At 39.5% G+C, this 15,155-nt stretch overlaps 1 protein-coding gene across 9 annotated transcripts in view; it reads left to right on the forward strand.

The window, feature by feature from the left end:
* The window catches only part of SPAG9 (sperm associated antigen 9), a 60,931-nt gene extending 46,783 nt beyond the window's left edge, over nucleotides 1–14,148 (forward strand). For 4 of the 9 annotated variants that reach the window (XM_027880604.1, XM_027880607.1, XM_027880610.1 and 1 more), the window contains 10 exons: nucleotides 259–381; nucleotides 925–1,005; nucleotides 1,471–1,538; nucleotides 2,731–2,879; nucleotides 4,020–4,191; nucleotides 5,138–5,251; nucleotides 6,958–6,996; nucleotides 7,878–8,054; nucleotides 8,439–8,576; nucleotides 10,400–14,148. In XM_027880604.1, the coding sequence (XP_027736405.1) occupies nucleotides 259–381; nucleotides 925–1,005; nucleotides 1,471–1,538; nucleotides 2,731–2,879; nucleotides 4,020–4,191; nucleotides 5,138–5,251; nucleotides 6,958–6,996; nucleotides 7,878–8,054; nucleotides 8,439–8,576; nucleotides 10,400–10,515 (1,177 nt within the window). In that variant the 3' untranslated portion in view covers nucleotides 10,516–14,148. The remainder of the gene's footprint in view (nucleotides 1–258; nucleotides 382–924; nucleotides 1,006–1,470; nucleotides 1,539–2,730; nucleotides 2,880–4,019; nucleotides 4,192–5,137; nucleotides 5,252–6,957; nucleotides 6,997–7,877; nucleotides 8,055–8,438; nucleotides 8,577–10,399) is intronic. The other 5 variants (XM_027880608.1, XM_027880609.1, XM_027880612.1 and 2 more) reach the window with 2 other exon arrangements.
* The last annotated feature ends 1,007 nt before the right edge of the window (nucleotides 14,149–15,155 follow it).

A 15,155-nucleotide genomic window follows, 5' to 3' on the forward strand; every position in this document is an offset into this window, starting at 1 on the left:
ACTCTTCTACCATTCCTCAGATATCAACAATATTGACAGGCTTGAATGGAACCTGATTTTCCTTGTGTAAGAAAATGTCCACTTGAAGAAATTCATTGTTATTGTCATTTCATCTGTGTCATATTTTCATGCACAGTTATACCTTAAGTACTTCCAGAGCCAGTGTAGGAATTAGCAGCAATGAAGTAAATGCCTAGGTTATAGGCTGAGTAATCTGTGCACTCCATTAAATGTATCTTAACTGGGTTTTTTTTCTAGTACTGAGTCAGAGTTATATAAAGATGTTGCAGTTTTGCCAAATGAGCAAGATCTAGTGAGAGAAGAAGCACAGAAAATGAGTAGCCTTTTACCGACCATGTGGCTTGGAGCACAGAATGGATGGTAAGGAAGTGCTAATCTTGTTAAACTTATTTGCAGTAATTGCTTTAAACTTGCTTCTTGTGCCTACAGGCCTGATAACTGTCTCGAGTCAAGATTAAGGGCAGGAAGATCTCAAGAGAGCCAAAACCTCACAAGCTTTGCTGTATTTAGGCATTATAGAATTCAAAGAAAGCCTTGTAGGTGGTTAGGAAGCTCTTTTTCGTGGATAGCACTTTCATCTGCAGAAAAGTTTTGTGGGGTTTTTTTTGTAGTCAAAGAAATAGTTACGGTCTGATAATTCCATAACTTTCAGTATTTTGTTGTGCAAGAAAAATGTATTGAACTTTTTACTACAGATGGATCTGCAAAGAGGTTTGTAGTGCTTTAGGCCTTTGAAAAAACCACTCTGCTGCTCATGCAGTTCTTCCTTTCAGTCTGTACGTAGTTTCCAGTGGAAGATGAAAACTTATTTTCCCTTTGATTGTGGATTTCAGTTATAGGGGTTTTGCTTATGGTTGTTTTTGTCTGGTAGTGCTTTTAATCCCTCCTGATTTGTCTTTGCAGCCTGTATGTTCATTCGTCAGTGGCCCAGTGGAGGAAATGTGTTCATGCCATTAAACTTAAAGATTCTATTCTCAGTATTGTGTAAGTCCTGAAAGAATGTCATGTAAATCATAATGAATTTCTGTTAAAATACTGTCAAAGTAGTTTTATATTTCCTCCTCAGATATTGGGAATGTCAGTTGCCATAACTGCCTGCATGCTCTTTGAGGGACAGTGGAAAACATTCGGGGAGTAAGGAAAATAAAAAGGAACCTTGTATCTGTTGGAAATACGTAGCCCAAATGATGAGCTGTAGCTGTTTACTCAAAACAGTTACAGGTTGCTATCCTTGATGTTTTCTTCAGGCATTGTAGCTAGCTATATTTCAAGATTTTTGGACTGGATTTTGACACCTTGCTACATCCCTTTTCTTGAACTATATTGGAGAAATCAAAACAGTAGGGCTAACATGACTGTAAAAGTATGCTGTTTATACCTTACTTTAAACTTGCCCTTTGAGCAGTGCAGTCTAACAGTTTCTATTGTTGTGCCTCCTTTTTTCCCCAGACATGTAAAAGGAATAGTGTTGGTTGCACTGGCTGATGGAACATTGGCAATCTTTCACCGAGGAGTTGGTAAGCATTCTGTTAGATCTGGAAACCAGTGAAGCTGTAACAGTATTCAGGAAAGAAATGTGCCGTTTATGAGTAGTGTTTTGATAATGTATTCCCCAATGGGAATGTTTTTTACAGGTTGCCTTGAGAAATCTCTCTAGTTATTTCAGTTGGAGATTCAAGTACCATTTTTGCACTGTCCTGGTGCATTAATAGAATTTTTTCTTGCTCTGAAGTAGAGAATGGGATATATCTGAGATAAATAGTGAAAAGCCACTTGGAAAGTTCACTTTGATTATTATCTCTCTTACTTTTTCGTTATGCTCAGTAATTGTGTCTTCTGTTTAATTAGCGTTAATTGTCCCTGGCCAAGTCCTTCAATGAGAATTTTGTAAGCATCCCTTTCAGAATTTCTGCCCAAACCATTTATGAACAAGCTCCACAAATAGGACCTGGAGGGGAAAGTCTCATTATGAGTAACTGGAACTTATCTGTTGGCTTTTTTCCACAGCCTCTCTATTCATTTGCTCTTTACCTTGTGATGTTTAAATTCCTGTGCTCAGTATTTAAAAGAAATAAAAAGTTGCACAACACTAATGCAAATACTGGGGAAGATGCATCTGGGATGACGTTATGTTTTCAGTGGTTTTGTTTTGTTGATTTTTTTTAAGAACTCACTGTAGTGGCTTACAATCCTTAATGAATGTCAGGGATGATCTGTGGCTTAGCTCTGTCTACAGAAGAATTTTTTTGGTGTTGAATGAGCAAATTTGGTAGGCTTTTAGTAGATTTCAGGGGCCTTTTTCTATGATCCTGCAGCACATTTAAAAATACCCCCTTGCTGCATTGGCCAATATTTCCACGTTCAGCCAAGGCAGCAAGTGCCTCAGGCTGTGTGTTGTCATGTATACTGGTGCCTGGCCAAACAGTCCATTTAGCACTGGGTGACTTGCTGTTTTAAAAAATGTTTTACTGTGTTTTGAACATGAATCGTTGTACCTCCTTATTTTAAAAAAGCAGCATTTGGGATACTGATAGTTCCTATAACTCACTGCTCTTAATGAGGAGCCAAGCCATGAATTTGTATTGACTTACCCAGATTATTACAGTGTTTTAAAAAAAATTAGATCCTGTGCTTTTAAATTGTTCTTGATCTCATAGGAACCAATGTTTAGTTTTGCTTTTTCTTTTCCTTTTCCTTCTGCTTTCCAAGATGGTCAGTGGGATTTGACAAACTATCACCTCTTAGACCTGGGCCGGCCCCACCACTCGATACGGTGCATGACAGTGGTACATGACAAAGTCTGGTGTGGCTACAGGAACAAAATCTACGTTGTTCAACCAAAGGCCATGAAAATAGAGGTAAGCTAAAATGGTGATTAGAATAATTAAATGATGCTCTAAAGCCACAGCTCACACTGCAGAGTAACTCCAGAGAACACCTATTTTGTTCATCAGTACAGAAAGAAGCAACCAAACAAATTTGTTTTGGGAAATACTGTGACAATTTCTAAAGATGTTTTCACTTTTTTTTGGAAGACCTTAGGCCACGATGAGACAGTTTTCACTTACTAAAACCAATTTTTGAGTGGTTTAGTTCTTCACCTCTAGCTGGCCAGGAACTGGAAGTGTCCTTGCACTGAGCTTGTAAGACAAGCTCCCAACTTATACTCTTTTATGCCTCTTTTTATTCTTCACCTACCTGTAAACTTCTCTATAATCTGTCTTTGCATACATACTTCAGGGGTTTGTAAGTGTTAATCTTGAGTGTGCTCTCCCTGCAGTTAGAGTAATTTGTTTATGTAACGTATGTAATGTTCTACAGTTTTATCTGTACCTGACATCTCGAGTGCAGAAGGTGGCTGGGGTTTCTGCAAGCCTTTAGCAATATTAATGTTTCAGCTTCTCCTAATTGGCCTGAGACATGATCCAGATCTTTTGAGGTTGACTGCTCAGCAGTTCTGAAAATAATAACCACCCAATTAATAAGCTGTTTTTGTGAAGGCTGTATTTATATGGAAAAAGTGAAATGAAGTTCATGCAACAGGGGCATTCATTGACTGTTTTGCTGGTGAATAGTGTGTATTTTGTAGGGGTGGCTTTGTATGCAAGAGTCAATCATGGCAGAACTAGGAAGAGAAGCACTTTTTGGGCACATGCATCTTGTGCTGTGACAGCAGAACCTCAGACCAAAAAGGCTTCAGGTTGAAGAGAGACAGAAACCAGAGCAGGCTGGGATGTGATGTGTAAATGAAGACACAGTAAGAAACTACAGCTTTAAGATCAAACTCAGGGAGAGGAATCAGCAATTTTACTATTACTTTACCAGCACCATATGGTAGTTGTAACTAAGCTAAACATTATCTTGTGATCTTGCAGATCAGAGGGTTGTGGTTGACTTAAGAAAAGTGCCGGTACAGACGGTCTGAGAGTAACAGAGAAATCTTTCTTACTCTTTCCCATGTTTTCATCTTTTCAATTTTAAACTCCAATGTTTCATAGAAGTCATTTGATGCCCACCCAAGGAGGGAGAGCCAAGTGAGGCAGCTGGCCTGGGTGGGTGACGGGGTCTGGGTGTCCATTCGCCTGGACTCCACCCTGCGCCTCTACCACGCGCACACCTATCAGCACCTGCAGGATGTGGACATTGAGCCCTATGTAAGCAAAATGCTAGGTAAGTTTATGAGAAAAACTGGTGTGTTCTTACACCTCTTGCTGTCTGGAGCAAGCAGTTCTCACTGGGTGGGTGGAAGGGCCAGTCAGATCAGTTTGTGAAACCTTGAGTGTGGAAGGAGAAGCCTAAATCGGTGTGTAAAGCGTGATGAGGATGATGGATCATCTGTTCCAGTCTCTTGATCTTACCTGATGTTTAAAGTGCCCTTGAAAACTCAGAACTCATGAGAGAGCTAGTGGTTGGGTTGGGCAGGCACCAACAAAGAAACTGAAAACTTTCTCTTTTTTACTGTACCAATACTTTTTTTTTTTTTTAACCTGACAATGGGAAGAATTCACTATTTGCCTGGAAAAAATGCCTCTTTCTTCAAGAAAAGGCAAAATAGCAGATTTTTGTCGCTATTGAGCCTAATAAGCTGTCTGATTTCTTTTTTTTTATTAATATCTATGTAAGAGCAGTTTGCCCACCTACATAACACAACAAATACAGGTAATTGGGTTCTGGGAAATCCTTCCCAAGTCACTGCTGTGCCATTGCATTAACTGGTCAGCCTTGTGCTCCCCTCATCCTGCTAATGGATGAGAATTAATTTTAATGGATGAGAAACCATTATCTTTCATCTGGAAACTCACTTTTTTTTATGTGTGTGTTTTTTTTTTTTGGTAAGGCCCAAAAGATTTTACTGTGCAGCATTATGGAGCTGTTGTACCTCTTTTGCTTTCTCATAGTTAATGTTAGACTCTTGCAGTATAGGTTCACAACTTAATTACAGTATTGTAGACTTTAAGGTTATCTTTACAACTTAAATGTGCTCCTCTACTTTGTGTTTGAAATGGGAGGGAATTATTTGTCTGCGTGGTTTGGGAGATGGAGTTATGATTCTCTATTATAGAACTAAACTTATTCTTGCTCATAATTTTTGATGAAAAGCATCTTTTGTTTTTAGGTACTGGTAAACTGGGATTCTCATTTGTGAGAATCACAGCTCTTATGGTGTCTTGTAATCGTTTATGGGTAGGAACAGGAAATGGTGTCATCATCTCCATTCCATTAACAGAAAGTAAGTAAAATATAAATCAATAGCTCTGTGCAATATGCTGTAGACAGAAAAAAGAGTATTAAACACCATTCAGATGCTTGCTAATGGATAGAAAGCTTCACTGCCAGGTGTGAATCTTTCAGGTTTGTCACAGATTCGGGCCTGTGTGATGTTTAGCACCTAAATCTGTGCATGTGGTTACAATTACTACGAGCAAAAAAAAACACATTTCCAGAATCTCCTGTACTTCAATTTGATCAGTGTTGCTGTGACTTGAATCAAAGGGACACTTTGAAGCCTTCAAGGTGTTCTGAGCATTAGCAGCATTTACAGAAGTTTATTGCTTATAAGAGACATCTTTAGTTTTCTAATTAATGCTATTTTCGATTGCCATGTGATCACAAAGTAGATTTTTTTGTTTAATTTGAGCCAGTTGCTGTTGTTGCTAACACAATTTGTTTGGCTTTAGTTCTTAAGAATTCATCACAAAGTGGGTGAAAAGGACTGGAACAGCTTTAAAGGACATGTTGAGAGTTATAGGAGCTGTAAACACATTCTTCAAACAGGTCATTAACTTCTAGGTCAAATTTGAGTCATGTAAATCCAGGTATCTGCATAACAACAGACCCCAAACTCTTGTCATAGGCTGAAACTACTTGGGGGTGGGAGAGGAAACATTCAGTTGAACCCCAGGAGAGAGGGGCATTCCAGCTCAAGGGCAAAACAAATCCTAAATAGGTAAAGCTTGGGAGGAATCTCTGTGTAAATTGATTGCATTTAAATAACAACAAAAAAAGCCCTCAACACTTGTGCTGAGGCGAATTGTTCAAAGAGGTGAACAGAAGTTTCAGAAAATAGAACTCTGATAGTCCTAGTTGTACTGTGGTTACATAGAAAATGAGTGTAGGATGACAGGTGAAATTTTAGGGTCATTTAATAGTGAAAACTCTTCATGTTGTATCTGCTTTGTTGAACAGCACACACATGCATTGTTTCTCATACTGTTCCATTGCATTGTCCATCCATTCAGTAAATGTCTTTTTTTTGCATTGCATGAATGTACTAAGGAAGGACAGACTTCCTGTCATGAGTTTGAAATAGTTTAAATCATGCTTTCAAAAATTATAGCTCTTGATTTGCGTGAAGCTTAATTTGATGTTTCCAGAGGAGCTTGTGAACATGAAGAAATCCCTATTAAAGCTCTTCAGTTTCATCTCAGTTTTGTTAATTGTCGGTGGATCAGAACAGCCGTTTGGGGGTAGCCTGAGAGTGGGGTTGAGAACCCTTGGTAGGAATATCGATGGTTTTCAGAAGCAGTGATGGCATCTCTGAATTCCCTGGGTCTCAGTAGCTGGGCAGCTTTGACATCTGCAGATGATGTTTCAAAAGGGCACGTGAAAACACGAGTTGTTCTATATTATTTTGGAGCTTCCTGCCAAGGAAAGAGAGAAAGGGGAAACGTTGCTAATCAATAATAAACTTTAAAGTGAAAAGCACATGACAGTGGCAGTGCTTTTGTGTCCATTTTGTACTGAAACTTCTATAACAAGATGCTGTTCTTTGTGACTTTTGATTGAATCTTCTGTAATTAAATATCTGCTGTTTTTTAGGAGCTAAAATTTTAAGCTCTACCTTATCAAAAACCAAAATATGAGTGGTGGGTTCTCATTAATCCTTCTCCTCTACTGTCATACCTATCCATTTCCCCTTTCCTCCTTTCTCACTAGCTGTAATCCTCCACCAGGGACGTTTACTGGGGCTGCGGGGTAAGTGCAGATCCTGAACAAAAACCTATTTTCAGGCTTCTAATAGCCACTTCGAGGCTGTTTCCCACTCCTTTATAGATTTACCCTTTGTATGTTCCTAAATGTTTTTCCACTTGCAGTTACTGCATTGCAGCAGTTTTATGTTTGCTAAATGGCCACCAATCTGCTCAGCAGTTTAGCATATCATCCTGTGTTGCAGCTGAACTCTCATACAGACTTTGTTTTTCTTCCAGCCAATGTGATACCACATCTTATAACTTTGTCATTAATCCACATCATTTGCTGTCTTGTTACAAATCACCGTTTCTTTCACTACTTTGATAGTCTCTGGAATGGAGATGGCTTGTATGTCTAGCATGAGTACTCCTCTGTTTCGATGGATTTTAAAACTCAGTAAAAACTAGATGTAGAATTGTAATATAGGGTAGCTCCTTCGTGCCCACAGGTGGCTATTTTTGGAGAATATTTTGCTGGCAAGGGGATACCCTATGATTAGTTGGAATGCAAGTGTCTTTAATTATATGTTTAAGTACATTGAATTTGCTCCCACTGAAACACATTAGAGGTATTTATTTTCTATGAAAGATACAGTCCTTTCACAAATTATTTTTTTCCCAAAAGTAGGATATTGAAATCTGGTGTTTATGCTAGACTAATAAGAATCCTGCTCCATTTTCTGATGTACTTAAAATAACGAAGCATGCAATCTTTTTCTTTCCAGCTCTGTCTTGAATTGGCATTGCTGCCCTCCTGTTTCATTTTTATCTAAGTTGGCTTTAGCTTTTAGATGGTACCATAAGGTTTCTTAACAAATAACCGCTGCCGTCATTTGTGTGGTTTTTTTTTTTTTGAAGTAGAAAACAACTTCTCTTCTTTTCCAGCTAATAAAGCAGCAGCAGGCTCTGGAAACCGCCCGGGGAGTGTAATCCGTGTGTATGGAGATGAGAACAGTGACAAAGTGACCCCAGGGACGTTCATCCCCTACTGCTCCATGGCACACGCACAGCTTTGCTTCCACGGGCACCGCGACGCCGTGAAGTTCTTTGTCGCTGTACCAGGTGAGGTTTTGTTGCCATTCCTCAGGTGAAGCTGCCCCTTTTTTTATTTTATTTTATTTTTTTTCTTTTTCATTTTCTTGGTTAAACACGGTGTTTAGAAAGGGCATCAGAGTCAGTGTATGAAGTCATGCATTCAGGAACAATATATCATATTTCATTTACAAGGGCTTGTCTGATTGCTGAGTGCGGAGCTGTTTAATGGGAGGAAAAGGGTTTGGTCACAAGTAAGTGCTTTGCTTCCATCTGAAAAAGAAACACTGTGGTGAGTGCATGCCTATTAATAAGGTAGTCAACTGCTTTAGGCATCATGTCATCCACTTGATTTTACTCTCTGAGATATGGCCTAAAAATGTGGTTTTTTTTTTTTTTTTTTTTTTGATCCAGGTCAGGTTGTTTGCCCACAGAGTAGTGGTGGGACAGAGCTAACAGCTGATAAACAAGCCCAAGAGTCCTTCAACCAGAGTCCCTTAAAATCAATGTTGGTGATAAGTGGTGGAGAAGGATACATTGACTTCAGAATGGGTAAGAAACCTGAGCTTAAAATAAGTTGTAACCTCTTCATACACTGAAGGTCATTAACCACATAATAACTGCTGCTGTGATTGCAGAGTGCCTTTGTGGGGTCAGTATATACAGGTTTTATACTGCAAGGGTAGAAGTATTTTTATCCTGAGACACACCTTCAGCTTCTTCTCCTCAATAAACCATGACCTCTGGGATGACTGTTTTGAAAAGTTTTATTTGAAACTCTGCTTTGGAGTCATGTACCACCTTACTGTTTATGCTTTCAGTCTTCCTGTGACAGATTAATCTTCTGTCTCAATCTGCTGGAAAACATGTCCTTAGTTACTTAAAATGCAGACTGACTATAAAAACAAGTCATGCATTAAGTGAAGAATGCCCAATCTAAAAGTTACTCATTTTTGAGTGAGAAGGGGAAAAAAGAGATCACTGTTATCTCGGCATGCCCATCTTATTTGATCACTGCTTTTCTTGGATAGCACTTTTGTATGATCTAGCCCATAAAAGAATTCTTGTTGTAAACATTATTTTATTTTAACTCAGCTCTTTGTGGAAATAAACAGAGTGGTTCTGTGCTTAGAATCTGCAGCTGGAGACCTCGACCAAAAAATACATAAAAAGGTGTTGCAACTCTTAAACCTGGTTGTGACCTTTTGCCTAAATCTGTTTGTAGTCTTTCAAAACCAACCAAACAGCAGAACAACCCACAAATACCACTACAAAGGAAATTCCAGGAAGGCCAGCCCAAATTCTGTCATCCCAGTCAATGACAAACAGGTTCCTGCCGGTAACCCCGGCGGAGCTGTGCAGGAGGCAGGGCTTGGGGCAGTTCTGTGCCACACTGCAGTGAGGACTAAACCTCTGCACTTACTGCAAAGCAGCTGGAATAGCCACATTCCAAGTGTGCATTTTGCTGTCCCCGTGGCATGAGGCACAGCCATGGACTGAGCGTCAGTGCTGCAAGTCCATCAGCTCAGCCACTGCCACGTGAGCCCAGCAAACTGGCTCGGGGGCAACTTGGGGCTGTTCTGTGTTTGGATCCCACAGCCCTCCAAAGGAGTCTAACCAGAAAACCAGCCAGACTGTGATCTGAGACCTTGCTGAAGGTGTAGGTCATCTGATTAAACTGTACCACCAGACTGCCTCTGGACTGGTTGTTCTGGCTGTTTGTGTGCAGTTTTTGGTGTCTGGTCTGTTTGAACGGGTTTGATCCCAGTCAGCTCCTGTTGCCCAGAGTTCAGGTGCACTTACAAAACTGCTCTTCTCTTTTGAAGAGCAATAATGGAGAATATGCTTAAGGCTGTCTTTACCAGTGTGTGCAGAGCTGTGACAAGCTGGGATAACGGGAACAAGAGGAAAGAAGGAGAAAGGTTCATCATAGACATGAATGTTGCATTGTCTCACTTGTGCTCAATCACAGCTCTTGTTCCAGAGCATTTATATGTTTATCCCAGCACACTTTCTTGCAGCAAAACCATCTCAGTGTCTGCCTGGGAGGTGCTGCAAGTTTGCAAATTCAGTGGTTGTTTCTCTTCCTTAAAGAGTTCTAAGTAATGTAATGTGTAGAGTATGGATGCTTACAAAACTGCCATTAATTTTTGGGGCTGGAACTGAAGAAGATGGCCAGAAAAATACTAAGCTCTGAGATAATTATGCAACACACTCTGGGATGTATACATTCTCAGACTTTACTATTGTATGAGCATATGGTAACTACTGTCTTTTTAGTGTTTTTCATGTAGACATAGATGTCACTTCTCTCCCTGCATGTGTTGATGCTGTTCTGGTTATTGGCTGCCTCAGTCAAAACTGTTGTTTTCCAGGTGACGAAGGAGGAGAATCTGAACTCCTTGGAGAAGCTCTACCACTTGAACCTTCTGTAGCCAAAGCTGAGAGGAGTCACTTGATAGTGTGGCAAGTCATGTGTGGCAGTGAGTGAGCCTGTAGGATGCAGCTGGAGACCTTAAAAAAAAAAAAAAAAAAAAAAAAAAAAAAAAAAAAAAAAAAAAAAAAAAAAAAAAAAGGCCAAAAAAAAAAAAGCTTCTGCATGTTTTTTTTTTATTTTGTGAACCTGTTTCACTACATGATGTTGAAGCATTTCTTTGCTGTTTAACTTTATATTGCAAATTTGTCATACCTTTAACTATACAGGAATTAGCTTGTGCTGTTTTACTGCACCTGTGTTACATGGAACAGTATAAGGAAATCAGATCTTTCTCCAACTGGCGTGCACACCATAGTGAGCAGCTGAGGCATTACTTTCACTGTACCACAGCAATCTAACGTGTTCACTTCTTTGGTAGCCTCACTTGAGTTTGGCTTTGTTACAGCTGAGCTTCATTTCACTGTATAATGCATTGAGTAAAACAGCAAAGTTATTCCCAGAGTATTTAAAAAAAAAAATGGACAAATTGTAAGATGGATTATTAAGACTCATCCAAATATTCAGTGAGGGCTAAAGCAAACTGTGTATTTCAGCTTTTGATTTCAAACCTGGAAAATCTCGCTTACATAGTATAAACGGTTTAATTTCTTACATTCATCAGAGTTTTCAGGGCAAAGAGGGGACTGGATAGGAATTAAGAATACAATATTTAAATAAAATCACATTTTCATTATTGAACCTTAAAGTTTGAGAACTGCTGCCCTCAGTAATGAGCAATTTCGAGCATAATGTTTTTCCATCTCCCTGACATGGAACAACTGTTTCCAAAGGGTATTCTTAGGATGATTTAAATTGGAAAATAACTGCAAAATTCTTAAGCAGGGGATATGTTTTGTTCTTTTCTTGTCTTAACTCCTTATGTCCTAAGCACTAGAATGATCTTCTCTGCCTAGCTGGTCAAACTCATGAGGCACTACGTGTGTGAAGGTTGAAGACCTCGATTAGAGCATGAGAAAAGACTGAGAGTGTACAGGAAAAATGCATTCTGCCCAAGTGAGATCGTAAAGGAACTTTAGTGCCAGATGATTAGGTACAAAATGTATTTTTTGTAGCTCCATACCCCAATTTAGTAAAAAAAGAAATATAAAAAATAAAAATTTAGCAACAATATTATCAGGTAACACTAAGATTGAGAAAATTAATGAAAGTCAGGAGACTCTAATATTAGGCTGACATTCTGTCTACTCACCATCTATTTTTTTAACCATAAATGTGAGTTGAAGACTGTCTTCCTTTTGCATTGAAATTTCTACATTAGTATCAGACCTAAGTTAAAACACTTCATGATTTCTGTACTTCAGGATATTTAAAAACCCAGATTTGCTCTTTCATTTTGTCTCTGGAAAGTAAAAGTTTTGAGGGGTTTTAATGAACATCCAGCATGTACCCCCAAAAGGCTGGGACTGTTCAGATTGGCAGAGAAATTTAGTCACTTGATTATGGGAGAGAACTGAACAGTTTCAGAGGAGTAAATATAGAAACACTTTTTTAAAACTGCCTAAACATTTTTATGCAATAGGAGCAGTTCTGGTCTATCAGGCAAACATGTGTTTATATATTTTCTTAATTTTTTAAATGAACACATTTAGCTGAGGTCTATTGTGTAAATATATATTTAGGCAGCTTTTTCAAATGCATATCATAGCTGATAAACCAGAAAATCTCCATTCAGGTCTATTGGTTAGATTTATATGTATAAATACTTTTTAAGCGACATATTTTGTACACAGCTGTTCCTCTCGTAAATATGTATTTAGGACATGAACTATGTAGTAAAAATCCTTATTAAAGATGTCTAATATCTTGGTAGTATTTTTCTCTTCAGAATGCCAAAAGTGATGAGAGCATGTTGTTCATAATTTGCTTTCCAAATTCATCTTTAACGTCACTCTTAAAGTACTTTGGCTTGAATATAAAGTCTGGAAGCTTATTAAAAACTATACAAATACAGAAAGTAAAATGAGTCAACACTCTTAGACCTATTTTAAACTTATAGGCATGTATGCTGAACATGAAGCACATCTGAATTAACTTCTGGGATTGGATGTCTAAGAAAAATGCTGTCTAAACTTTTACTGTTGTGCAGAATCTTCACTGTGAGTGGTGCAGTTTCATCGCTTTTCCTGCCATTTTCTTGAATTTAATTTTTTATTTTTTTTTTTTCCCCTCTTTGGGAAACACAATCTCCAAAGTTTTTACTCACTGGTTGATTGTCACATTCTCATGTTCTCAGAAAAGAGAAAAAAAAAAAAAAAAGCGCACAATTCCGTTCCTTGGTTCTCGTGTGGGGTTTTATTTGTTGTTAGAGACGAGCTGTTTCCTCTGCAAACTGGAGCAGCTCAACCTGGCAAGCGTGTACCTGGTCCTTTGCCAAATGTAGCTGGTCCACCGTGCCATTTTAGTCACCTCAGTGGGCCAACTCCTGCAAATATTTCAGAGGATGATTGTTGCTGTCCAAAAGTTGGAAGGGTTTTGAAGCAGACGGTAGTTTTAACTGTGTACCACTGTGGGTGTAGATAAAAGGCATGTGCACTTCTCTGTATTTCTCATTTAAAAACTTCTATCCCCTGTCCTAAGGTACAGTAGATTAACTGGGTCCCTGTTGCCATCACAGTGCTCTGGGATGTATAAGCTCTCCTTAAGGTGTCTTTGAAGGGTGAATAAAGCACGTAAAGCCCAGGCACTGAGGTGACAATACACCCCTCCAATCCGTCTCAAGAATGTGTTTATGCATACACTCGTGATTAAAGCATCATATAAATAGGAGCTAATCTCTTGATAGCTACAGCTTGTTAATAGTTTGGAAACATTTCGAGCACAAAATATGCAGCACATGACTTGCCTGGGTAGGGGTTTTTTGCATGGTGAAGGTGAAGCTGCATCGTCCATTCCTTGGGAAGGCCTTCCTGCCTCGGATGGGATCGAGCTGACAGAGCGTAGACACTTTATCATAGGCTGCCTTAGTAACAAAACAAATGTTAAATCTCTTTTATTATACTAACTGTTCTAAAGAACGTGTGTCTTTTAAAAATGCTGTGTAACTGAATATTTATTTCCATGTGAGTATTATAAAAGTTACCAAAGGATTAAACCTGACTTAGCACTCTCTGTAAGTGGCCCTGTTGAGGTGGGGTCTTGTGAAGGCCCCGCCCTGTAAAACGAGACACGGTAAACTCAAATACAGTTCTTTAGGGAAATTAAATGTTTTTGTTTTTTTTTTCTAACAGGGTTATGCCATATTGTAACAGCCTATGTTGCACCTCAAAGCATTTTTCTATACACTAAATGTCTCTCCCGCCCTCTAACAAGATTAAGTTTCCTTTATTAATTTTGTTGATGCACATTTCTCAATCTTTTAAACATATATTTTAAACATTTTATGGTCTGTAATTTTGGAAAGTTTTGTCTGTTGGACACTTTACGCTGAATTTTACTTGCCTCTGTAATCTGAGATGGATACTACAGCGTTAAACTTGCTGTCTGTTAAAACTTGAGGCTTCTTTTCTGTGAGCAGAGGAGCTCATATAGCAGTGTAGTTATTTCAGTATTTATTTCTATTATTGAATCCATGGGGTTCAGAATGTAACTTTGTACATGAAATATATATAAATATGTATATGAAACATGCACCGGATCTGTGTGTTCTTTGCAGCCTCACGTTAATTTTGCAGGGTTTTTGTGCTACCAGAAGGCACAATAGTTGGGGATTTTACACCAACAGCTGGATGTTGCCATCATCACTACAGATAGTGATGTTTTTGAGTCAGCCTCTGGCCAGTCTCATCTGCTGTCTCATACTGGGCCCAAGCAAAATCTCTGAAGAAGAGCTTGGTTCACTGACTGGCTCCCAGATGATGCCATGATGTCTGTGCCTGCCTTGGGATATGGATCTGGGGAGATCTGCTTAGTGCAGCTTGGATGAAATGGGTGCTGGCACTGATTTATTTCTGAAGTCTTTTTAGCACAGGTTGATCAGAGCTCAAAACCTCGCTGGTTGCTGCTGCACAGCAAAGGAAACGCTGTGTTTTCAGGGCAGAAGAACGAGGACTTGGTGACTGCAGAAACAGAATACTTGGCCAGAGCCAGGTTTTAACTTTTCCCTGGCTCACCTGCCCCTTTCTAACCACGTTTGCCCCAGCAGTGTGTGTTGCTCAGTGTGTCCCACAAGCCCCTGGGGACGCCCGGGTACCCTTGTTCTAAGGGCTGGGGGTGGCACAGAGAGACCCTGCCGGGCTGTGGTGGGGGCACGATGGCCTCAGCCCCTGCCTGCCCTGCACCAGGGTGTGTGTGCAGTGTCACTGCTGCTTCTCTCAGCAGCAGCAAAGTGCCCACGTGAGGTTGTTCGGTACCTCTAGGATGTAAATACCTCAGACTTGCATGTGCAAACACGGGAATCCTCTGTGGCTCAGAACCACCAACACGGTACTAACTGGTAGCTTTATCATCCTGGTGCTTAAAAAAAGCACAGTAATTTTTGCTTACTTAGTGCTGAGTTTTTCTGCAAGATTTTCGCCTCTCCAGAGCAGATGTACTGATGAATTTCCCTCTCCTGGCAGTGTTTGTTCTGGGGCTGTGGCCGTTCCCAGACAGGTCACACACTGCACTGTGCTAAAGTGTGTGTGTGTGTGTGTGTG

The sequence above is a fragment of the Empidonax traillii genome, unplaced genomic scaffold (genome assembly GCF_003031625.1).
Source record: "Empidonax traillii isolate 1590-97213 ecotype Southwest subspecies unplaced genomic scaffold, ASM303162v1 scaffold73:size1297144, whole genome shotgun sequence".
Classification (NCBI taxonomy): Eukaryota; Metazoa; Chordata; class Aves; order Passeriformes; family Tyrannidae; genus Empidonax; species Empidonax traillii.